General features: G+C 58.4%; 3 protein-coding genes across 5 annotated transcripts; 1 reads left to right on the top strand and 2 right to left on the bottom strand.

Moving 5' to 3' along the window:
- Positions 1–1,754: 1,754 nt before the first annotated feature.
- On the bottom strand, positions 1,755–7,323 carry LOC141976235 (emerin-like). Its single transcript, XM_074937086.1, has 7 exons — positions 7,207–7,323; positions 6,509–6,601; positions 6,339–6,419; positions 6,062–6,142; positions 5,715–5,815; positions 2,574–2,623; positions 1,755–2,402 (listed from the first exon to the last, which is right to left on the bottom strand). The coding sequence occupies exons 1-7, from the start codon at positions 7,286–7,288 to the stop codon at positions 2,147–2,149; spliced, it is 744 nt and encodes a 247-aa protein (XP_074793187.1). The 5' UTR covers positions 7,289–7,323; the 3' UTR covers positions 1,755–2,146.
- An 866-nt stretch (positions 7,324–8,189) lies between these two features.
- Positions 8,190–10,009, top strand: LOC141976535 (three prime repair exonuclease 2-like). The gene is given in 4 exon segments (XM_074937542.1): positions 8,190–8,389; positions 9,332–9,757; positions 9,760–9,978; positions 9,981–10,009. Coding segments are annotated over 3 exon segments (672 nt in total). The 5' UTR covers positions 8,190–8,389; positions 9,332–9,333.
- A 1,906-nt stretch (positions 10,010–11,915) lies between these two features.
- Positions 11,916–24,612, bottom strand: SYP (synaptophysin). 3 transcript variants are annotated; one of them, XM_074936970.1, is made up of 7 exons: positions 24,570–24,612; positions 22,853–22,918; positions 21,425–21,549; positions 19,719–19,917; positions 19,415–19,606; positions 18,016–18,319; positions 11,916–12,073 (listed from the first exon to the last, which is right to left on the bottom strand). In XM_074936970.1, exons 1-6 carry the CDS (start codon positions 24,585–24,587, stop codon positions 18,020–18,022), a joined length of 900 nt encoding a protein of 299 aa, XP_074793071.1. In that variant the 5' UTR covers positions 24,588–24,612; the 3' UTR covers positions 11,916–12,073; positions 18,016–18,019. The 3 variants fall into 3 exon arrangements, with proteins under 3 accessions (XP_074793071.1, XP_074793073.1, XP_074793072.1); XM_074936972.1 differs by lacking the exon at positions 24,570–24,612 and adding an exon at positions 23,747–23,807; XM_074936971.1 differs by lacking the exon at positions 24,570–24,612 and adding an exon at positions 23,641–23,659.
- Positions 24,613–25,087: the final 475 nt, after the last annotated feature.

Genomic DNA, 25,087 nt, shown 5'->3' with positions numbered 1-25,087 from the left:
CAGTTCTCCAATTTACCAAGATCCCGAGTGGTTCTGCAATTTCATAGCTGAGCTCCTGCGGGACTCGGGGGTGAATCTCTGGACTCCTCAGACCTGTCCCCTGAACAGAATGGCTCAGGTGGGGGGCTCTCCCTCCCGCCCTCAGCGCTGATTTATGGATGTGGGCTGTAGGTTCAGTTTGAGCCTTTCACGCAGTTTTGAAAGAGTTTCCATGCAGCTCGCAGGCGTCTCACTCCTGTGTCTAATTTGCATGTCCCAAGTTCCCTTTCTGAGCTGGCTGCTTGGGTAGCGCTACGTTTCATCACATAGCGAGCGCTTCCGCTGCGTTCACCTCTCGCCCGGGTCTGGAAACTTCCTCACCGCATCTCCAGTCAGTACGGGGACAGCTGGAATCCCCCCATTATTATTGGGGTTCCTGGTTTCGTCCCCTCTCTAAGCTGGAGTATTTCGCCCTGTGGCGCTGCTCTTACTGCTCAAGGGGGTGGCCTAGCCTGAGAGCTTGGATGGGTCAGTGTTTGATTCATTGAAGATTTTTCCCTCTGCTTTTCTCATAGGGGCAGTCGCCCCCCGGCTCTGCCCTGCCTGGCCAGCATGTCTCTGGGATTAGCGGCACTCCAGGGAGCTTTGGGGGTCCCTGTTCCATCAATAACTAGAGCTGCGGCCGTCAGCACCGCAGACCAGCCCCGGAGGGGGACTTCTGCCCTGCGAGTGGGTCAGGCCTGTCCATGCAGGGGGTCCCCTGGGGGGTGAGGTGGAGCCGGGTTCCCCAAAGTCACCTCCAGCCCTGGCCTAGCCTGGGAGTGAGGCTCTCTGCTGCCACCTGGTGGCTTTGACCCAACAGTGTTTCTAGTGCCTGGCTGCCCTGCGCATGTGCACCTGGGGGCACGGGACCCAAGCATCTGTGTGGGGCCTGGGGGCCACAGACCAGCTGCCGTCTAACAGGCGGGTTCAAGGCCAGGCCGCGGGCTGGCCCGTCAATGTTAAGCTTTGGCGTGCAGGGGAAGCCCCAGGAGGTGGGACATTGAGCCCGGGCAAGGAAATGGAAAAGCCAGTACAGGCCTCGATTAAGAAAGGGGGGCAATATAATCAATGCCAATCACCTGGTATGCAAATGATGCAGTCACTTCCCCTGGGCAGCCTCTGTCCACCTGCCCCACACATTCCCCCCTGTGCCCCCACACCCCTCCCAGAGCTGGGGAAAGAACCCAGGAGTTCAGGCTCTGTGGGGGGGTGCTGACTGGTTTGGGGGTGGGTGTGTGGAGGGGTGGCTGGCTCAGGGCTCTTCTCCCACCCCTGCCAACTAACCAAACAAGCCCAAATTTTACAAAACAACCAAAAAAAGCCCCAATTTTATTGAGTGGCTCCCCCACGGCTGGTTTGTTTCAAAAGCAAACCCCTTTGGCTAGGAAAATGAAGCGACACCCCACCCCCCCGCCCAAGCAGATTACAAAAGCTAAGCAGCACCACTTGGCAACTATTTGCCCCTTCGAGACTGATTCCCCCGGGAGGGGACAGGACATATTTGGGGGGGAGGGGAAGTAGACTAGTTCCTCCCCCACCCCCCAAAAGGAGTGGAACAACTCCAGGGTGGGGGGGGGGGGTAGAGATGAGCTTGGATTAGGAAGTTAAAGGAGGGGCAGGAGTGTGTGTGTCCATCCCCACCCTGGTTACAGCCCCTCCCCCACCATAGTGTTAACCCCTGTGGGAGATGGGGTAGCAATACCCCCCCCCCCCCCCGCCTAGGCACAGGGCAGGGCGGATCCAGGAGGCAGTTAGCATAGGCCCTACGTAAACACACCAGGCGCCAGCAGGGACCCCAGCCTGCTGGCGGGCCCCTCCCCAATAACCATCCCTGAGCAGGAAGTGGGGGGGAGCTGTCAGAATTGGGGGGCAGGGCCATGGATGCCAGGAGAAGACAGTGTTCCCTGAGGGAGGGGGAGAGGAGGACAGGGCAGGAGGGGGGTTGAGAGCTGGGATATGGACCCCCTGGGGGACAGGGTGCCCGGGGGGGGGGAATACGGGACATTGGCCCCTGGGTGTGTCCAGGGGTAGGAGGACAGGATGGGGAGGCTGAGAGAAGGGACAGGGTGCCTGGGGGGGCTGGGAGACAGGACGGGCCGTGGGCCCTGGGGGGAGGGGGCCCCCCTCACTCGTCAAGGTGCTGCTTGAACGGGTTGTCGTCGGCGCCGCCCTGCAGGGCACAGTACACGTACACCAGGAAGGCTGCGAGCGCCCCGAAGAGCAGCAGCTGCAGCCAGAGAGGCAGGTAGCGCCGGGAGCCTCCCCCTGTGGCCCCCCCAGGGCCTCCGCGGGGCAGGGGGTGGATGGCACGGCGTGGCTCCACCCGCATGGGGGGCGGGGCGGGGCGGGCCCGGCAGACCCGCTGGTAGGAGACGCCATCCCTGCAGTAGGGGGGAACAAAGGGGGGGCAGCAGTTAGTGCTCACAGCCCCCCAGCACCCACAGCTCCCGCCGTCCTGGCAAACTCCACCGGCACACACCACAGCATCCACACATACGTCCCCAACCCAGCCACAGCCCCCCTTCTAGCACATGTCCGTGACCCGGTCTCACCTCTCGGTCTCCTCCGTCCTGCTCGGGGTGTAGGATGCAGCCTCTCCAATCTGCAAGGAAAAGCACCATCAGCGAACACCAGGCGCTGTTCAGCTATGGGGCAGAACCCCCTGTACAGGGGCAGCCAGGGAATACAGGCAATGCATGCCCTCATTTGCATACTCCAGCTGTGCCTAGGGAGTAATTTGCATATCCCCTCCCCAGTGGTGGTGCTGCAATACAAGCCTTAAACTGGGGTTTCCCCCCCACATCCTGCGCCCCCTATTGTAGTGGGAACAGCAGGTACTAGGAGAAGAAATGAGATACATACTGCGAGAGGTCTGGGGGGTACAAATGGGGGAGGGGGCAGCTCACCCTAACTTAACAACAGTGGGCCAGGATTACTAGGTACGTAGGTGCCTTACAGTCCCTCCCTTTGATAACAGAAAGATTTAAAGTGGCCTTAATTTAGGGTCATTTAAATCCCTTCGAAAGGGGAATAAAATAAACTGAATTAAGGGCACATCTGTAGTTGGCGCACGGGTTGGAAGTGTCTACACCACGCCAGCGGAAGGTGTTTTTCCCGCCCTCTGCTGCGGGCGCCTCTCCAAGAGACGGCGGCGAAGAATTCTTCTGGGGCCTGAGCCGCGTCCACACCCGCAGTGGGGTGCGCCGTTTCGCACAGCCCCCCTGTGACGCAACCAGCTTGCTGTAACTTTTAGGCGTAGACCGGCCTGGACTTCACACGTTTGAGACCTTGCTCGGAAATAAAAAGGGAGGAACTCGACTTGTGGGATTCAATTTTCATTTGCCACGAAGTCGTCCGCAAATCCAACGGGAAGGAGTCGGTTTTTAGCAGTAGATCCCAGTGAGCCTCAAGTTCCCCAGACACACACAACCCAAAAATAGAATAAAATTGGATAATAGAAATGTATAGCTGGGAGCACGCCTTAGATAGAATTTATTTACGGGGACTTGCTTTCTATATTTGGATACGGGATGTTGACAATTGGTGTTTTAATGGTTATGAAGTTTACATTTTTCAATCTCGCTGTCTAGGGTCATCAAATAATTATAGTCTCCCATCCTCCGACCCCTGCTCTTTCCCCCCCCCATAACTGCCCGCAACCGTGCAATTTTAAATGCTCAAAACCCAGAATTTAGCCCAGCTGTGACGATGTAGCAGGCAAGTCTCTCGAGGTGGGGATTTGGTGGCTGTTTGGAGGGCAAACGGAGAAACACTGGCTGGGTCTTCACAAGCCCAGCCAACCCCCCCAGGCTGAGCAACTCTCAAAAGCTGGCCTGAGCATGCGTGGCTGGACTGGGAACAAGGGCAGCCAGGGCGTCATGGGCCTGTCGATGCTGCCCTGGGCTCACTCTCAGGTTCGGGCCCACACCCCTCGACTGTCCACACGCAAATGGAGAAGGTTAGAAAACCCTCAGACCCGGCTACGCAGGGTGGGGCCAAGCCCTGCCATGTGCCATGCGGACGCAGCCCAAAACGCAGCCCAGTGTCAGCCGGGAGCCCCGGGGCCGGCAATTGTAAACCCAGGGTCCCAATGCAACATGATCACCCGCCCGGCAATTCCAGCCGAGCTTTGCAATGGGGACACCCAACCGGGCGAACTGCGTCTCCGGGGGAGAGCGCCAGGGCTGGTCACACCGCAGAATCTCTCCTCCGCATGCAGACATGGGGGCGGGCGGTGTGCGTGTGTCTTTACTTGGTCCTAGTCAGTATTACAGTATCTCACACCGGCGGGTCCTTTCTGTCTGGATCGCAGACATCGCCTGAGAACAACAAATCTCTCGAGAGGCTCTAAAGCCAGCGGATCAAATTCAGAAATCGCTTCAGCTCATCCGAAACCACAGTTTTCAGCCAACAGGCGACTGGTCTGGAAAACGTCACCCAGCTCGACTTTCAGTGGCTTCAGAACCCCGTCAGCCGGGCAAGAAATCAATTGTCAATTACCCCTAAAATGGACGTTCTCCAAACAATTATTTTTTTTTGGTTAGAAAAGGGTCTTTTGGGGGGGGAAATCTCGTTGTTTTCAGATGGTGACATCATCTCACGAGGCGGAACGGCGGGTCTTTTCTGTCTCGATCTCAAACGGCCCGTTAAAATAACGTGACCGCCGTGAGAGAATAGAAAATGACCCGAAACTGGCAGGGGAACCAAATTTCCAAGTAAAATTTCCCCCAAAAATAATTAATTCAATTTCGAAATGAAGTTTCCCGAAACTCACTTTTGTGGGTTATATTTTACACCCCCCCCCATTATCAACCAGTCTTATCACACCAGGTACACAAAGAAAGTCCACGCTATCACCAGACCAGTATCTCGTAGACACATCTCTAGCAGTTCCCTGCCCTGAAGCGGCCCCCGTCTCCCGATCATCCTGTTCAAATACACAATGTCTCCCCGACGCTTTGCAGAGCTGAAGTCGGTTTTGCTCTTCGAAAAGGAGAAGTTTGTCCCAAGTACATGTTTGTCCCAAGTACAAGAACGTTCGGCCCCAGGTCAAGCTGGGGGGTACGTGGGGAGGCCCGTGGACAGAGCCGGGATGGTTTTAGGGACGGGAGAGGCTGGTAAATTGTCAATCCTAGAAACACGGGCGTTATTTTGGGAGCTCCCCGCGTCAGGGGGACGTAACATCACGGCACGAGGCATCCCGGACACGGGCAGCGTTTCTGTCCGCACTAAACTCTCCGGCTTTAAGCATGACCCCCGAGGCCAGTTCTCTCTCTTTCCTACAGGGTCAAACTGCTGACGGGACAATTTATCCACCCGGCCAAAAATCATCCCCCCAGGAAGTTATATCGGTTTCTAGACAATTGCGCCAAAATTCAGGTCCAGCTCCGCTGGGCCCAACATCGCCCGGCAGCAAACGGTTTAAGGTTCGAGTTTTTCAGGCCGGGCCAGTGGCCGAATCCAGGATTGCCCCATGGTGCTGGGATGGGGGCAGAGTTGGGGGTCAGAGGTGATAGGATAGCGGGGAGTGAGGGGACTAGAAAGCTGGTAGTGCTAAAGGGGGGGGTACACCTATTTCCACCCCCCAGTGCCTTCTGCCTTTCCCAGGCCAGGCTGCCCCCACCGCTGGGATGTTATCTGGGGAGGTTATGTCCCACCCACCCCATCCTGCCCCCCCCCAGGGGCTGACTTACTGGCTGGCGGGTGGTGGCTTCCCCCAGGCGACTTGGGGCTGCACCAGAGAGCCAGGAGGAGGAAGAGGAGGAAGATTCTTCATAGGACTCGGTGTCCACATCTGGGGGGGGGAGAGAGGACTGGGGTGAGATGCGGGGCTGGGCACGGCTCTCCCCTTCCCCACTAGAGCTCCACCCCTGGAACTCCCTGCTGCAGGAATGTGAACATGGCCCGGGGGTGGGGTGTCAAGCCCAGGCCAGGGGAATCGTACCAGATTTCTCCCCCCACATCCTCGCTGCTCTGTATCCCCCCCCTTGCCACCCCCCAGAGGAAATACTTCCCCGACGCCCCCCGGCTCCCCTCTCACCATCCCCCAGGTAGCCAGTGCGACCCTCACGACGAGGGAAATCATACAGCTCCCGCGTGTACATCCTGGTGGGGCTGGAGTCTGGGGGGCAGAGAGACACAGGAGGGGTCAGTGGGGGGCACCTCCACGCCCCACCCCCACAGCAGACAGGGACATTCAGACACCTCAGCCACGGCACCCCAAGCCTGGGAAAACTCCGCCAGTGCCCCTCACTCCCGACCCACAGCCCCCTGCTCACCCAGCCCTGTGTCCCCCCCACCCCGCAGCCCCCTCTCACCGTCCGCCCCATAGCCGCGCCGCTCCTCCTGCCGGGGGTAGCTGTAGGATTCCCGGATGTAGGTCTCAGTGGTGCCGGGACCTGGGGGGGAAGAGACACACAGGAAAGGGGGGGGGGTGTCAGTGGCTGTGGATGCTGGCCCCTCCACACCCCCCCGGAACCCCACTCACCTGAGTAGCTCCCAGCCCCCCCCGAGGGCGACAGCTTGGTGCGCTGGCTCTCGTATTCGCAGATCTTCCTCTCGTAGAGCTTCCGGGTCGATCCTGGGGGAACGGGAGGGGGAGACAAGGGGGGGGGTCAGGTGAGCCCCCATGGTGCCCTGCCCCTGCCCCACAGATTGCGTCTGCCCCGGCCCCATAGTGCTCCCGGCCCCCATCCCTGCTGCTCCCCGCAACCGTCCTCACCCCACAGTCAGGTCCCCTGCAAACCCCCCGCCCCGATCCTGCTTCTCTTCTCAGCCGCCCCTGCCCGCCCGGCGCCCCCTCTCCCCCTGCAGCCCCCCCAACATCCCCCCCTCCCCAGAGACCCCCTCCCCCCGCAGCCCCCCCGACTTCCCCCCCTCCCCAGAAACCCCTCCTCCCCCCGCAGCCCCCCCGACTTCCCCCCCCCCAGAAACCCCTCCTCCCCCCGCAGCCCCCCCGACTTCCCCCCCCAGAACCCCCCCTTCCCCCGCAGCCCCCCCGACTTCCCCCCCTTCCCCCGCAGCCCCCCCGACTTCCCCCCCTCCCCCCGCAGCCCCCCGACTTCCCCCCTCCCCAGAAACCCCTCCTCCAACAGCCCCCCAACTTCCCCCCGCCCCCGCCCAGCACCTCCCTCCCCCCGCAGCCCCCCGACTCCCCCGAGGCCCCTCCCCCCAGCGCCCCCGTACCCACGACGGGCCCGTGCGGGATGCCGTAGCGCTGCAGCATGGCGATGAGCTCGGTGTCCGTCAGCCCCTGGTACCGCTCCATGCCCGGCGGGGGTCAGCGCGGGGGGGGCAGGGCCCGGGGGGGCCGCGGGGGCTGCGGGGGGGGGGGCGGGAGCCGCGGTTCCGGCGCGCGGAGCAGGCCCAGGACGGGAGGCGCCAGCGGCGAGGGGAAGTGACACGGGGGGGGAGGGTCCGGGACTGGCAACGCCCCGCCCCTCTCGCCCCGCCCCTGGCAACGGACCGCCGAGGCTAGCAACGCCCTTCCAGCGCGCCCCGCCCCTGGCAACGCCCCGCCCCTCTCGCCCCGCCCCTGGCAACGGACCGCCGAGGCTAGCAACGCCCTTCCAGCGCGCCCCGCCCCTGGCAACGCCCCGCCCCTCTCGCCCCGCCCCTGGCACGGACCGCCGAGGCTAGCAACGCCCCTTCCAGCGCGCCCCGCCCCTGGCAACGCCCCGCCCAGATCCCAGCTCGCGGGAGCGGCCGGAGGCGCTTGTGCAAGCTTCTGCCCCTCCCCCCCCGTCTGCCTCAGTTTCCCCACTTGGCTAGTAGCTACGGTGGGAGTCCCGGGGCTCCGTGAATTCCTGTTGCCCCAGAGCTGCGGGGGGGGACTGGGACCCAGCCGGGACGCCTCGGTCCCATCTGTGCTGTGGGAGGGGAGTGGGTGGGGTCTCATGGGGGCGGGGGGCTGGGAGCCAGGACGCCTGGGTCCCTGGGCGCTGGCAGGGAGGGCTGGGAGCCAGGACGCCTGGGTCCCTGGGCGCTGGCAGGGGGGCAGGGAGCCAGGACGCCTGGGTTCCCTGGGCGCTGGCAGGGGGGCAGGGAGCCAGGACGCCTGGGTTCCCAGGCACTGGCAGGGCGTTCCCCCCACGCGCCCCGAGGGAAGCAGACTCCAGAAAAGAGCCCTGGTGACTCATCGCTTTGCCTGGGGCGGTTTCGATTTCCCCAGGAGGGAGGCCCCGGCCCCCGCCCCGACATGACAAGTGACCGGCCCTCAGCACGTCCTGGCGCCGCCCCAAGGAGCTCACACAGCGCCAGGCAGCTGCTAAGGAGACACCTACCAGCCAGGGAGACGAGCTATCTGCACACAACAGAGGGAAACTGAGGCACACACCCAGGGAAAGGCTTAATTGTAGTCACTTGGTGGGTGAGTGATGAAGAACCCAGGAGTCCTAGCTCCCAGCCCCCCCGCTCTAACCACTAGCTCCCACTCCCCTCCCAGAACCAGGCAGAGAACCCAGGAGTCCTGGCTCCCAGCCCCCTCTGCTCTAATCACTAGCCCCCACTCCCCTCCCAGAACCAGGGAGAGAACCCAGGAGTCCCGGCTCCCAGCCCTTCTGCTCTAACACCAGACCCCACTCCCTTCCCAGAGCCAGGGAGAGAACCCAGGAGTCCCGGCTCCCAGCCCCTCTGCTCTAATCACTAGCCCCCACTCCCCTCCCAGAACCAGGGAGAGAACCCAGGAGTCCTGGCTCCCAGCCCCTCTGCTCTAACCACCAGACCCCACTCCCCTCCCAGAACCAGGCAGAGAACCCAGGAGTCCCGGCTCCCAGCCCTTCTGCTCTAACCACCAGACCCCACTCCCTTCCCAGAGCCAGGGAGAACCCAGGAGTCCCGGCTCCCAGCCCTCTGCTCTAATCACTAGCCCCCACTCCCCTCCCAGAACCAGGGAGAGAACCCAGGAGTCCTGGCTCCCAGCCCCTCTGCTCTAACCACCAGACCCCACTCCCCTCCCAGAACCAGGCAGAGAACCCAGGAGTCCCGGCTCCCAGCCCTTCTGCTCTAACCACCAGACCCCACTCCCTTCCCAGAGCCAGGGAGAGAACCCAGAGTCCTGGCTCCCAGCCCCTCTACTCTAACCACTAGCCCCCACTCCCCCTCCCAGAGCAGAGGGGAGAACCCAGGAGTCCTGGCTCCCAGCCCCTCTGCTCTAACCACCAGACCCCACTCCCCTCCCAGAGCCAGGGAGAGAACCCAGGAGTTCTCATTGCTCTACCCCTTCCAAGGGGTCCCTGTATAAACAGCCCCGCGCCCTGCCCCAGAGGCAGCCGCATCGCCGGCTTCCGCTCACACACCTCTTCCTCCCCAGCCATGCTGGCCCCCCAGGATTTCCAAACCTTCGTCTTCTTCGACCTGGAGACCACCGGCCTGCCCCCGGATCGCCCCCGCATCACCGAGCTGTGTCTCTTCGCCCTGCACCGCCGCTCCCTCCTGCAGCGCCCCCTGCAGGACGACGACACCGGCGCCCCCCAGCTGCCCCGCATCCTGGACCAGCTGACCCTGTGCATCGACCCCCAACAGCCCGTCACCCCGGCAGCCGCCCGCATCACGGGGCTGAGCCAGCAGGGCCTGGAGGAGAACGGCAAGCAGGGCCTGGACCAGGCTGTGGCTCAGGCCCTGGGGGGGTTCCTAGCCCGCCAAGCCCCCCCGCTCTGCCTGGTGGCCCACAACGGCTTTAGCTACGACTTCCCCCTGCTGCGGACGGAGCTGGGGCGCGTGGGGGCCGAGCTGCCCCCGCCACCGGCTGCCTGGACACCCTGCAGGCCATGAAGGAGCTGGGCCTGGGGGGCGAGGGAGGGTACAGCTTGGGGGCGCTTTTCCAGGCGCTCTTCGGGAGGGACCCCGACAGGGCGCACTCGGCCGAGGGAGACGTCCGCACCCTCGTCACCATCTTCCTTGCCAGGGCGCCACAGCTGATGGGCTGGGCGGCGGGGAAGGCCCGGGACTGGGGGGACGTGAGCCCATGTACCTCCCCACCACGCAGTGAGCGCCAAGAACCCAGGCGTCCTGGGCTCTGGGAGGGGAGTGGGGTCGGAGCCAGGATGCACCCCTGGCTCTCGGAAGGGAGTGGGGTCTGGTGGTTAGAGCAGGGCGGGCTGGGAACCAGGACACCTGGGTTCTCTCCCCAGCTCGGGGAGGGGAATGGGGTCTGGTGGGTTAGAGCAGGGGGTGGGGAACCAGGACACCGGGGTTCTCTCCCTGGCTCTGGGAGGGGAGTGGGGTTTGATGATTAGAGCGGGGGGTGGGAACCAGGATGCTCGGGGAGGGGAGTGGGGTCTGGTGGGTTAGAGTGGGGACGTGGGGCTGGGAGCCAGGACTCCTGGGTTCTCTATGGACGCCTCTCTTGGTTCATTAGATCGTCAAAGGATCTGGGGTTGGGTAATGAAATGATGTATTGAGCAGCCGCTTTTAATGGCGGGGAGGAAGCTCCCCTGCGGTTTTACTGTTAATAAATACACTCCAGGCCCTGAGCTGCATGCTTTGCTGAGTTAAGACTTCATGTCTGGTTTGGGCCCTGGGGGAAATCGGGGTGCAGGTGTCCAGCATGTGACCATCACCCCAAAAGACTGCAGTTCCCACGTCCACCAGCAGAGGGCAAAGGGTCCCAGTATTAACAGCCCCTGCGCCCCACCCCAGAGGCAGCTGCATCTCAGCGCTGGGCGAAGGGTCCCTGTATAAACAACCCCCCCCCAGCCCTGGAAATCAGACTGGAGAAGCGTTGAAAGGTTTTTCCCTCTTTCTCTTTTTATTTGGTTTTATTACTTTTGTTCTCTATATTTTGGGGGGCTCGCCGGGGGAATGATGGCGGGGGGCTTCGTTGTTTGGTTAGTTTGTCCTTGTCTTTGTTTTGTCGACGTCAGTTTTCTTTTGGCGGAGATGGGAGGAAAAAATAAATCTCACGACACCGAGCGAGGGGGGGCCTGAACGAACGAACCAAAACTCACGAGCACGGCACGAATTGGAGCACAGACATGGCGTATAGAGATATATAGGGGTGCTTCTGGGGGGGCCCTGGGGACGGGCGAGGGCTGGATGGGGGGGCTAAGAGGGGAAGGAATAGGGAGAGTGGGTGGGTGGGGAGAAAGAAGGGATGTGTGGGGATGTATGGGGTAGATAGATAAATATGGGGGGTACGGGGATAGACAGATAGGTGGGTGGGTAGGGAAGGGATCAATGTATTGATGGCTATATAGATAGGCTGTCCCCGGACACCTGGGTTCTACATCACCTTCCCCACACCCCCTCCAGTGGAAATCGGGGTTCCGTGGGAAGGCCCCAGTCTCCCCCCCCGCCCCCGACTGGTCACTGCGGAAGGGGCATGGATTGGGGCTGACGGGTGCTGTCTGGGGATGGTGCCCCTCCCCCACTTCCTAGAGTCCCCCCTTGCCATGTGACACCCCCCGGCGGGGAATGGGGTGGGGATGGAGGCCCTAAATTACCCCCCAGCGGCCTCCACATGCCCCTCCTCCATCCCCTGCCCTGTGTACCCCACTCAGTGCCAGTCCCCCCAAACATGCTGGAGCCCCCAAATATCCCCCAAGCTGCTGATACCCCTGAAACCCCAAATCTCCCCCACAGCCATCAAGAGAGATCTGAAACCCTGACCCCTCCTTAAAAGTGGGGCACGGGGCACAGCTATCTACAGCCAGGATTGAGGGGGGTGGAGGGTGAGGGGAGCACAGAGTTAGCGATACTCAGGGGATGGGGGCACTGAGGGTGTGGGGGGGGCAGGGAGGCAGGGGGCACACAACTGTCTAGAGTGGGGGGGTGAAAAGGCAGGAGTGGGGTGCAGGGAGGCAGGGGGGCACAGCTGTCTGGAGTTGGGGTGCTGGGGCAGTGGGGGAGGTGGAGGGCAGGGAAGTGGGGGGGTGCACAGCTATCTAGAGTTGTATTTTCTCATATATATATATATATATATAATATATATAAACAGCACAAACATCTACATTCATCCTGGGGTCCCCCCGCCAGTCCCGCACAGGAGGGGACATGGGGGGGCAGGGCAGGACAGGCGTCTCCTCCTCACGACGCCCCCTCCTGGGGGAGAGACCTGGGGAGAGAGAGAAAGAGAAAGCCAGAGGAGGGGTAATTAATAAGAGCACACCCAGCTAGCGCCCCCTGCTGGCCAGGCACCCACGTCATGGATTGCCCCCCACCACCCTTCACTCACCAGGGCTCTATCCTGGCTCTGGGAGGGCAGTGGGGTCTAGTGGTTAGAGCAGGGGGCTGGGAGCCAGGACTCCTGGGTCCTATCTCTGGCTCTGGGGCGGGGGGAGTGGGGTGCAGTGGGCAAGACCCAGTTCCCACTATGAAATACAACATGCTAAAACAATTATAAGGCAACCCCCACCTGGCGCGCCGTTCCCCTTCCTTGGGGGTCCATCTGGGACCAGATCGACTCTGCCAAACCCTCCTGCACTCTGCAGCAGACACCCTCCAATTATAACAACCCAGCAGAGGGCGCGAGATCCCTGACTAAACAGCTCTCCCCAGAAGCAGCCGCATCTTAGTGCTGGGAGCCCTGTATAAACAGCCCCTGGGCCCCACCCCAGAGATGGCTGCATCTCAGCCTCTCCTGCCATTTTTATGCCCTTCCACTCTCCAGGTGGCCCCATTCTGCCCAGTGATCTCTACCCACACACCACTGTTCTCGTGGGGGAGGGCACGGCCTGCTGCGAGGGGAGAAGGGGGGGCATGGATCATGACAGAGGATCTGTGGGGTTTTTGGCACCTGGCCCTGAGAATCAGGCCGACGCGGGGTCAAGATATAAAGCGGTCATGGTCCCACCCCAGCGCAGTGGGTCTCCTAAATATCAACTCACGCCATGGCCCCTGAGGGCCCGAGACAGTAATTTACGGCTTGCCACAGGCCACGAGCCATTGCTTTCCCACCGCCTGGCCGTTGAGACATTAACAAAATAGCTGACGGCTGTTACGAGACTCTTAATGTGACCCAATACAGCGGGGAAAAGAGGGAAGTGAAGCAAACACGGTGAGCGGGGTGTAAGGGGAAAATATTGTAACCGTAGGGCTTAACCGCTGGGGAGAGTCTGTTGCGTTCAGACTGATTTCTTAAGGCTCAAGTGAAGAAAGATGGCTACGCCTTGCCATCAAACAAGCTTATGCTATCACCACAGCTAGGCTGGGAGAGCCGGTGAATAAAAGGGAGTGAAACCATTACAGGGACGCTCGATCAGAACGGAGTAATCAGCAGCGTCACCGACCCATCAGCACCCAGATCAGTCCTGAGCTCCTGCCGATGTCAGGAGAAAAGAAGATTGGCAGGATGTATGGGAAACGGGGTGTCAAAGTTAGCCATGGAGGGTGAGAGAGAAGGGTGGGAAGGCCCCAGAGGAGACGGGCGGCTGGCGCACAAACAAAGCTGTGGCCTGACGTGTCTTACACCAGCACCTCCGGCAAGGCAGGTCGCACAAAGGGGCTGGAACACGCCGGCTCCGACTGCGAGGATGCCTCGTGCCCGGGCTGGATGGCCTCTCGCTTTGGCTGGCCGTCTCTAATCTTCACAGGGCCTGGCCCAGACCAGCACCTGCAAGAAAAGGAACCAGCTTGGGGCACCCAGCCGGGCCCCTTCCTGAAAGCCTGAAAACGACCAGACCGTGTCCCTGACTCCCGCTGCAAACGGTAACCGAGCTAACGGTGGGTGGGTCCTCGTAGGGCCTATGACGAGTGCCGTGTCTTGTCTGCCCGCAGAAGCCGGGCCAATCAAAGACGTTTCCCGCCCCGTCTTGTCTGTCTAATATCCTGAGGCCGACATGGCTACACCATGGAGAGGAGCGAATGGGGGCCGGGGCCTTGGGGGGAAGAGGAGGGGCAGGGTCTTGGGGAAGGGGTGGGGGCGTGGCCTCAGGGGAAGGGGTGGGGTGGGGCATCAGAGAGAAGGGGCGGCGTGGGGCGGGGCCTCAGAGAGCAGGGCGGGGCCTTGGGGGCATGGTGGGAGGCGGGGCCACGGTTCGGGCACCTGTGGCCCCTCTTACTTTCAGGGCGCTCCCTGGTATCAAAAGGGTAGAGAAACACTGCTCTGACCCCCAATATATAAAAATCGCTTTTGTCCGCGCAGCCCACGGAGATCAAGGTGGAGTTTGCCGAGGGTGGTGCAGATAATGGGCAAGTGATAGAAATGTGGCTAGAGACCAGGTACAAATGTCGGACGACCTCGGACAGCAGGGGCAGACAGCCTGGGGATGAAATCTTAGGGGACGAACGACATGAAGCTGGGGGAGTTTTGCACCCTTCGGAACAGCCTAAGATTTACAGGTCTCTATCCGCAGAAGAGTCCACGCTCCTGGGTGTACGCCTGGATCGACGGCGCTCTGTCTGTCTGTATTTGTGCTGGTCTGATCTTTGACCAGCGTTTCTGGAGCGGAGAGTTTGCGGCTCAAAGCTGCAGGTGACACCAGGCTGGGAGCAGTGGCCAGGCCACTGGGGAACTGAAAACGACCAGGACAAATTGGAGAACGGGGCTGAGTGCGACAAGATGACGTTCAAACTGAGCCGAGCGTCAGAAGGAAAAGTCCGACGCCAGGGGGCATCGCCGGCTAATGGTGGGGACGGCTGAAGAGGATCTGGAAGTTAGAGCAGCTCACAGATTGAAGGAGAGCCCGCCACAGGATACAGCCACGAAAACGGCTAAGATCGTTCTGGGTGTGTTAGCAGGAGCGTCGCACGTCAAGCACGGGGGGCGTCGATGCCCCGATGTTCTTGGCGCAGGGGCACACTGGCCCCGCAGACGAGCGTCAATGATCGGGGTTCGATCCAAGGCGTTTTGGCCGCAGGGTCACCACCTGGCTCAGGGTAAAAGGACACTCGCAACACAGAGGTTGGACTTTGGCCCAGAACGGGTGCCACCCCCCTTTTTTTCAGTAGCGAGATGCCTTGGGGAGCAATTTAACAAGACAACGGATCTATTCTATGGAGCGGAAAAAGCTAACGCAGGCAAATCTCCAGAGCACTAAGAAATATAAATCACGTCCGCGGGCAAACACGGGGCATTCGCCTCCTTTGCAAGTATAATCTTTGTTAGAGACGTGGCTTGGCTCTTGCCTGCTGCTGACCTGAAACTGGGCAGCGAGTTAATCAGGACGTGTGGGCGCCAGTACACGTGCTGTAAAGATTGTCCCGGCGTCCCTGGGCAGGTGCCGCTCAAGATTGCGGGAAAGCTGCTCCGAGTTCCTCTTGACTGGGAAACATCCCGCCAGGCTTAACGGTTTCCTGCGGCCTCACGAGCTCTAGGTGAGGACAATTCACCGCGGAAACAATTTCCCACGGCTCGTGGGGGATTCTCCATCGCGGGCAATTTTAAAATCAAGATCTAAGAGATCTGCTCTCGGAATTATTTGGAGGAAGTCCTGTGTGATACAGGAGGTCAGACTAGATAATCCCGATGGTCCCTTCTGAGAATCTGGAACAGACCCAAAGAAGCACCCGTTTCTAATGTGATCTGTTGGAACTCCTCGCCTCATGAGTTTTTGGCCTGAGGTTTTAGGAGAAGTCAGTATAGAGCCAGGGAAGGAGGAGAAAGGCCACAGGTGCGACACAGGAGGACAGAGGAGATGAATCTATTAATATAAATTCATGGGGAAGTAGGTTAAAAGGTTGACTACAGATCCAATGGGAACAAGACCTTGGTGTCTTACGTTTAGATCTGGATTCTTTTTCCTCTATTGTGTTAGCAACACCACATTTGATAAGCAACTGGCACAAGCAGGGACTATTCTGCGGGTCTCTTAGCCACAAAAATCGAAAGAAAGTCCCCTTCCCAAGATGGCGACGGAGGATAAGTGTTATTTGTTCCTGTGCGTTATTTGAATCTGGGTTCATCGACCGAGTGTCTGGTTTATGTTAGCCAACTCACAGGGCAACCCGATTTTTGCATTCTTATGTCTTGCGCGATTAGTTGCTGTTGTTTTGCATAGCTAAGAAAGCTCCATAAAATTAAATCCAACGCTCCAGCCCGTTTTCTTTAGCGAAGCAGTCGAAATGGAAAGAACCTTGAGAAAGGTGATGCCGGTAATTAGTTACTATGGGATTTGGCAGAATTCAATTTGTTTTTCATATAATTTTGATGGACAATACTGATGGTTATTTTTAAGCTTTTTTTTTTTAATTTTTACCTATTTAAATTTTCACCACTGTGCAAAGTTACGGGTTTTCAGCCATTGTTGAAACCAGTGTGAACCTTCACAACTAAAATTATGGATTTTAAGCATTTGTATTTTTTCATGTTATTGATTGAAATTTTAACAGCCAGGCCCAAAGATGGGTGTCAAGCAATGTTTCCATTTTCACTGATTTAAATTTTCACGGCTGTGCACCATTCCAGGGTTTAAGCACTTTTTTGTATTTTTACCAATTTAAATTTTCACCATCAAAGCGACGGGTTTTCATCTTTTCTCTGATTTCAGGTTTCAGAGCTGTGCACAATTCAAAGTGCTTAAAACCCATTTCCTTTTCACCAGTTTCAATTTTCACCCTCAGACTGACAGGTTTTGATCTTTTCACTGATTTAAATTTTCACAGCGGTGCACAATTACGGGTTTTAAGTCCATTTTTTATTTTTCCTAATTTCAATTTTCCCCGTTCTAATTACGGGGTTTAAGGGATTTTTCAATTTTCATCCATTTAAATTTGCACAGCTGTGCAAAACTACGGGCTTTAAGCCCTTCTTTTTTTTAATTTTATTTTGTTGCCAATTTCAATTCTCGCAGATGGAAGCACTTTTTCCCATCTACGGTTTCACAGCTGTGTCAAATTACGGGCTTTAGGCATTTGATTTTTCCCGATTTCAATTCTCACAGTTGCAGGGAATTCTGGGGACAGGTCAGACAACAAGAAGGGGCCAAACATTAATTATTTAATGGCAACAGATGTTGCGACTGAAAACGGTAAAGCTTTATAACCGAGAAAACACCTATTTGTCCCCAGTGCATGTCAGAATATACAAAGTCAGCAGTAACCCAAACTCTCCTTCTCAAGCAGGATTTATCTTGCTTTGCCTGTGTGTCCATTTTGATTCTTGACGGACATATTTTGTTTGTTCGTTCGGTTTGTTCGTCTCCGGTGACGTTTACGGATACGAATCGAACCCTTCCCAGTTTGCCTATAGATGGGGGGAGGGATAGCTCAGTGGTTTGAGCATTGGCCTGCTAAACCCAGGGTTGTGAGTTCAATCCTTGAGGGGGCCATTTAGGGATCTGGGGCAAAAATTGGGGATTGGTCCTGCTTGAGCAGGGGGTTGGACTAGGTGACCTCCTGAGGTCCCTTCCAACCCTGATATTCTATGATTCATGGATTTCAAGGCCAGAATCGTCCATTGCGAATATCGACCCTGAAGTCCTGTATCACCCAAACTGCAGAACGGCCGCCAAATAATTCCTAGAATTGGTCTTTTAGAACGTCCCAGCTTGACTGAAAAGTCGCCCGTGATGGGCAACCCACCGTGACCCTTGGTCAGATTGTTCCAGGAGTGAATTACGCTCACCGTTAAAAGTGGACACCTGATTTCCAGGCTGAATTTGTCCAGCTTCAATGTCCAGCCACCGGATTGTGTTAACCCTTTGAGTGCTAGGGTGGAGAGCCCGTTACTAAATATCTGTTCCCCCTGGAGACACTTTGAGACAGGGATCAATTCACCCCTTCACCTTCCCTTTGTTCAGCCAAACAGCTGGCGCTCCTGCCGTCTCTCGCTGTCTGCCATTGAATCATTCTCGTGTGATTGATCCACATCCTCCCTGAATTGCGGGTACCGGAACCGGATGCGGGATCCCAGTAGCGGCCGCATCAGGGCCAGATCCGGAGGCCAAATCACCTCTCTGCTCCCACTCGATAGTCGCCTGTTTATACACCCCAGGGTCGCCCCAGTGCTGTGGGCCCCGCATCCTCCATGCTCCCCAAATCCTGCGTTCCCTGCTCCTGTCTCTCTCCCACGGCACACACAACCCAACCCCCCCATCCCGGCACCCCAGTTTAACTCACCCGCCTACATCTGGTTGGAGAAGGAAGTGGGGGCAGCCTGGCCGTACCCCCCCTGCTGGCTGTAGGGGTCGGGCTGCCCGTAGCCCTGCTGGTTATACTCCGGCTGGTAGCCGCCTTGCTGGCCGTACGAATCCTGCTGCACGTAGCCAGAGCCCTGGTTGTAGGAGTCGGCGTAGGTGTCCGGAGCCGGCTGCTTCTCCGGGGCGGCCGGCGGGTACTTGGCAAAGGGGGCGCTCCAGCCCGTCTCCTTAAACACGAACCAGAGATTTCCTGTCCACAGCACCAGGTTCAGGAAGCCAAAGACCTGGGTGGCAGGGGAGAAAGAGCGCGGGAAGGAAGGGTTAATGCACAGAGGGCAGGGGGTCCCCTCTAGGGGGCGCTGGCTCCCATCTGGCCCCAGAGTGGGGACTAGCTGGCTCAGGGGGCTGGGGAATGGGGCACGGAGCCTGCCCCCTTTAGGGGGCGCCGGTTCCCATCCGGCCCCAGGTCAGGTCCTGGCTGGCTATAGAATCATAGAATCATAGACTATCAGGGTTGGAAGGGACCCCAGAAGGTCATCTAGTCCAACCCCCTGCTCGAAGCAGGACCAATTCCCAGTTAAATCATCCCAGCCAGGGCTTTGTCAAGCCTGACCTTAAAAACCTCTAAGGAAGGAGATTCCACCACCTCCCTAGGTAACGCATTCCAGTGTTTCACCACCCTCTTAGTGAAAAAGTTTTTCCTAATATCCAACCTAAACCTCCCCCATTGCAACTTGAGACCATTACTCCTCGTTCTGTCATCTGCTACCATTGAGAACAGTCTAGAGCCATCCTCTTTGGAACCCCCTTTCAGGTAGTTGAAAGCAGCTATCAAATCCCCCCTCATTCTTCTCTTCTGCAGACTAAACAATCCCAGCTCCCTCAGCCTCTCCTCATAAGTCATGTGCTCTAGACCCCTAATCATTTTTGTTGCCCTTCGCTGGACTCTCTCCAATTTATCCACATCCTTCTTGTAGTGTGGGGCCCAAAACTGGACACAGTACTCCAGATGAGGCCTCACCAGTGTCGAATAGAGGGGAACGATCACGTCCCTCGATCTGCTCGCTATGCCCCTACTTATACACCCCAAAATGCCATTGGCCTTCTTGGCAACAAGGGCACACTGCTGACTCATATCCAGCTTCTCGTCCACTGTCACCCCTAGGTCCTTTTCTGCAGAACTGCTGCCTAGCCATTCGGTCCCTAGTCTGTAGCGGTGCATGGGATTCTTCCATCCTAAGTGCAGGACCCTGCACTTATCCTTATTGAACCTCATCAATATGGGGCTATGGGGGGCAGGGAATGGGGCACAAGGCCTGTCCCTTCTAGGGGGCGCCAGCTCCCCTCAGGGGGTCTGGCTGGCTGGGGAAGGGTCTCACCACGGAGGTGTTGAGTCCCGAGATGATGGGGTCCTTCAGCTCTTTGCACGTGTTCCCCTCTTTTTTGCAGACCTCCAGCCCCTCAATCACGTTGTCGGGGTCCGTTGCCAGCTTGACGTCGGAGAGACCCTTGGCCCAGGCACACGAGCTCACCAGCCACATGAAGGCGAAGACAGCGGTGACGACGAAATCCTGGGGAGAGAGCCGGGTTAGCCCCCTGCGTGGCCCCCCAATGCCTGGCCCTGCCTGCCGAGGGAGAGCGCCCCCTGCCCAACTCCCCGCTCCCTGTGCGCCCCAAACTCACGATCATGGGACCCTTGTTATTCTCCCGGTACTTGTTCTCCATGAAGAGGTAGACGACCGTGGCAGCCAGCGAGTACAGGAAGGCGAAGACCGCGATGGTGACGAAGAATTCAGCCGAGGAGGAGTAATCCCCCATGAGGAACACCTTCTCCACCTCGTGCCCCTTGCAGGCTGGGATGTCGAAATAGACCTGGTGGAGTCTTGAGGAAGGGGGTTGGGGGGAACATGAGGCAGTGGGCTCAGTCATGTGGTCCATATCCTTTATGTATAGCCCAGACCTCCCAGGAATAGAGCCCAGTGTCAACCCTGACCGCTAATGCAAAGATAAGGCAGTCTGTAGACAGAATACAGCCCCGGTCTGTGTAGGAGGCGTCAGTTCATATACAACAAATATCGACCAGTTTTGTATAGCAGATGCCAGTCAATATACTGTATATACAGCCCAGACCTCCCAGGAATACCACCCAATGTCAATCATGACAACTAACAAAAGACCAAGACTGTCTGTATACAGAATACTGCCCAGGCTGTGTCGGAGATGCCGGTCCATATACGGACCAGGTCTGTGTAGGAGGTGCTGGGCCATATATTTCTTATATCTAGCCCAGACCTCCAGGAATAGGGCCCAATGTGACCCTGATCACTAACACAAAGAGAAAGGCTGTCTGTTTACAGAATACAGCCCCATCTGTGTAGGAGGTACTGGTCCATGTATATAGTAAATATGGACCAGGGCTGTGTAGGAGATGCTGGCCAATTATATTGCATATATATAGCCCAGACCTCCTAGGAATAGCACACAATGTCAACCCTGACCATGAACACAAAGACAAGGTCAGTCTGTATACAGAATACTGCCTGGCCTGTGTAGGTGGTGCTGGTCCCTATACGGGATATACATACCAGATCTGTATAAGAGATGCCAGTTCATACACTGTACAGCCCAGACTTCCCAGGAATAGCAACCCTCATAAATCCTGACTGTAACTCAAAATTGAGAGCAGGCCGTGCAAAAAATGAAGCCCTGGTCTGTACAGAAGGAACCACATCATATACTCTACAAATACAGCCTGGGCTTCCCAGGGACAGAGCCCAGTGTGCATCCTGATTTCTACCTGAAAGTCAAGGGCAGGAGTCTGCACACAGAACACAGCTGCGCTCTGTGTAGGAAGCACCAGGCCATATACCATATATATAGCCCAGTCTGCCAAGGAGATGCTGGTCCATATACTATAAATACATCTCCAGCCTCCCAAGAACAGTGCCTACTGTAAATCCTAATGCCTATCTCAAAGACAGAGGTCATCTGTATACAGAACACAGGCCTGGGCTGTGTAGGTGGTGTCAGTCGATATACTGTATATACAGCCCAAGCTTCCCGGGAATAGTTCCTATTATTAATCCTGACTGCGAAGTGAAAGTCAAGGGCAGTCTGTATATAGAATACAGCCTGGAAATAAGTTGTCAGTTTTTAATTGGAACAATTGACCAAGGCGATGCTGGTCCATATACTGTAAATAAAGCCCTAGCCTGTATAGGAGGTACCAGTCGATATGCTGAATACACAGCCCAGGCCTCTATGAGGCAAAGTCAGTGTGAATCTCAGATGCTATCCCATCCCAGTCTTGAAACATCAAAAGTCTCCAGGTCCCTACGCAGCGTAGCAGCCCACCAGCCGGTCCCTATGCAGTATAACGCCCAGCTCACCTGAATGGGTAGCCAAACTCCACTTCGATGTTCAGGTTGCTCTCGCTTTTATTCACACACTCAACGCTGAGGCGAAATTCCCCACTGTAGGTCCCGCAGGTGGCGAACGCAAAGATAGCAAAGAGCTGTGGGGTGAGATGGGGCGGGTGAGACCACAGGGGTGCTGCAGGAAGTGGGGCAGGAGAGCTGGCTGGGGGGGGGAGCTCCCAGCTCCTCCGGCCTCTCCCGGCGGGGGTCGCTGTGGGGAGCAGGGTGGGAGCGCCGGCTGGTGTTAGGATTAATAACCCTGCCTCCGGGACGGGGAGGCGGGTAGAGCGGAGAGGAATTGTGGGTAAGAAGGGTTAGCTGGGTCCCGCCCCCTCTAATCCTCCCAGAGAGCTGGGAAGAGATAAGAACCTGTCTGACCCAATTGTCCATCTGTCTACGTCAGCCACACTCCTCTGTTCTCATGGGTTCCTCCATCCTCCCCCCGACCCCGCGCTGGAAGTGGAGGGGGGCCGGATATCAGGCTGGAGGGGCCCACAGGTCTGATCCGGGGGCAAATGACTCCAGAACCAGCAGGGTCCACGGGCACCTGGAATCGTTCCCCAACCAGTTGGGTCAACGGGTTCATAATACGGCAGAAATGTCAAGCGAGTGGGTCTGGAATCACTCCAGAACTGGCAGGGTGGGGAGGGCCAGGAGCCGCTCCAGAACCGGCAGGGGGACCGGGAGCTAATCCAGAACTGGCAGGGGTGGGGGACTTGGGAGCTGATCCAGAACCGGAGAGCAGGTGGGGAGGGCCAGGAGCTGCTCCAGAACCAGCAGGTGTGAGGGATTCGGGGACTGATCCAGAACCAGAGGGGGTGGGGGAGTCAGGGGCTACTCCAGAACCGGTGGGCCTCCCCCGGAGCCACTCCAGAACCGGCAGGGGGGAGGAGCTGCTCTAGAACCAGAGGGGATGAGGGGTGGGGTCGGGAGACGGTCTAGAACCGGCAGGGGGGTCAGGAGCCACTCCAGAACCGGTGGGGGGAGGAGCTGCTCTAGAACCGGGGGGGGGAAGTGTTGGGGTCAGGAGATGCTCCAGAACCGGTGGGGAGGGGGTCATGAGGTGCTCCAGAACTGGCAGGGCAGAGTAGGGGGGTCTGGAACTGCCCCAGAACCAGCAGGATTAGGGGTCTGGAATCTCTCATTCTGTCTCTGAGCTTCTCCGTCTCTGGTCTCCCCAAATCTGATGGGGTAACAGGATCTGATAACCGGGTTTTGCTGCACCTCCTTCCCCCAATCCTACAGCCCCTCCCACGCTGCCTGGCTCTGCGGGGGGGTGGGGGGGAACAGGGCCTGTCCCCTCTAGGGGCCGCTGGCTCCAAGCCCTAGGCCAGCTCAGAGGAAGTCCAGACAGGACCCCCCAACCTGAGGATCCTGAGGAGCCAGTTCCGGGGGACTCACCCATTCCAGCAGTTTCAGAAACCCCAGCGGTTCCTTGAGCATCCGGAATTGTCCCCCAGCCACGACCTGTCGGTCAAGGTGGAGAGAAAGGGGGATGGGGCACGGGGAGGGGGTGATATTAAAATATCTGACATCCCATCGTTTCCTGAACCCCTGCCCTCCCAGAGCCAGGGAGAACACCCAGGAGTCCTGGCTCTCAGCCCCCGCCCCCCCCCGCTCTAACCATTAGACCCCCACGCCTTTCCCAGAGCCAGGGAGAGAACCCAGGAGTCCTGGCTCCCAGCCCCCCCCCCCCCGCTCTAACCGTTAGACCCCACTCCCCTCCCAGAGCCGGGGAGAGAACCCAGGAGTCCTGACTACCAGCCCCCCCCCACTCTAACCACTAGACCCCACTCCCCTCCCAGAGTCAGGGAGAGACCCCAGCGCAAGACGGTTATTGAAGATCACAAGTTCCTACTAGGAAAAGCCTGCAGGAAATACCTCCCCCAAACACATACCCACAGCCTCCCAAACCTTTCCCCGCCCCCAAACTCACTGCCCCCCATCAACCGGAACCCCCCTTCTCCTCCTGCTGTAGGTGGGGTAGATGTTAAACCCCCAATTAATAAACAACCCTCCGATATCTGCACCCCCTCAACCCCCCCCACACCTGATGCAAGGATTGGGCTGCATCACCCCCACCAGCCCCCCAACCCCGATGCTGCTGGTGGGAGAAGATTCTGCCCCCCCCCGTTCATAAACAGCCCCCCCAAATTACCCTGAACCCCCATTGATGGCATTACACTTGCCATTTTGACTCTTGGCAGGGGTAAATATCCCTGAGCCAGACCCTCCCCATGGCAATCAGCCCCCCCCAATTATCTGCACCCCCATATTCCTCCAGCCAGCAGGCACCCGGTTGAATGCATCATCCCAGCCAGTCTCTACCGCAGCAGCGGGTGGGAGAATATTCTCGAGTGCCCCCCCCCATTCGTAAAGAGCCCTCCCCACACGTGAGCCCCACATCCCGCCCCCCCCCCCCCGCACCTGACCGTCATGGCAATGAACCCACTGCAGCAGCGCTCAGCCATCTTCCCTCCCCGCCCCCGCCCCTGCTGCAAATGGAGGGGGGGAATATTTGTAGTTCACCCCCCCACACACACATACACACACATCCCCCACTGCAAAATATCCGGTCACCTCCCCATCCCATCCCAGATGATCCCCCCTCAAGGCGTCCATCCAATCTGAACCCCCCCTTGCATCAGTCTCAGACCCCCACCATTTGCAGCACGGAAATATCCTAGCTCCTGACCCCCCCCTACACTCCCCACTGCAATCTGCCTGCAGCCAATCTGTGCCCCCCCATGCATCAATTTCAGATCTCCCCCATCTGCAGCTGGGAAATCTCCTAACCCCCCATTATAATCTCAGAGAATCGCGCCCATCTGTGCCCCCCCCAGCATCAATCTCAGATTCGCCCCCCCACAGTTGCAGCAGAGAAATACCCCAGCCTGCCCCACAGCCTGCCCCCCCTCCCTATATTTGCAGTGCGTTGCGTTTGAATGCAGCAGCAGCTGCTGCTGCTGCAAAAAAAACCCGCTAGGTAGGGATTGGGGGGTGCATGGAGGGAGTGGGGTGCATCTCGGGGGGGGCAGAGGGGGCCCCTTGCCCTGTGGGAAAAGCCCCCCCGTTTCCCAGATTGCTGTCTATGGTACTGAGCGAGCCAGGTGCGTACCTGATTGAGGACTTCCATCTTGGAGCTGTCTGGAGCAAGGCGGAGGGGGGGGGGCAGGGCTAGATCCGGAACAGCCGGGAGGGGGGTGCAGACGCAGGAGGGAAGAGCGGGGGGGTAGGGTGACGTCACGACGGGGGATGTCACTCCCTGGCAGAGGGAGCGGGAGAGATGGGGCGGGGGGGATTCAAATCCCAGAGCTGGGGGCTTGGAGCGAGGACTCCTGGGTTCTCTCCCGGGCTCTGGGAGGGGAGTGGGGTCTAGTGGTTAGAGCCGGGGGGCTGGGAACCAGGACTCCTGGGTTTTCTCCCCAGCTCTGGGAGGGGAGTGGGGTATAGTGGTTAGAGCAGAGCGGCTGGGAGCCAGGACTCCTGGGTTCTCTCCCCAGCTCTGGGATGGGAGTGGGGTCTAGTGATTAGAGCCGGGGGGCTGGGAGCCAGGACTCCTGGGTTCTATTTGAGGGCCGTAGGTCTGAAAGTCCCCCAACTCTCGCCCCCCAGTACAACTCATCTGGGGGGCTC

This window comes from Natator depressus, chromosome 23 (genome assembly GCF_965152275.1).
Source record: "Natator depressus isolate rNatDep1 chromosome 23, rNatDep2.hap1, whole genome shotgun sequence".
NCBI lineage: Eukaryota > Metazoa > Chordata > Testudines > Cheloniidae > Natator > Natator depressus.
The sequence above is the reverse complement of the archived record's forward strand: the minus strand, read 5'-3'. Positions and strand labels throughout refer to the sequence as shown.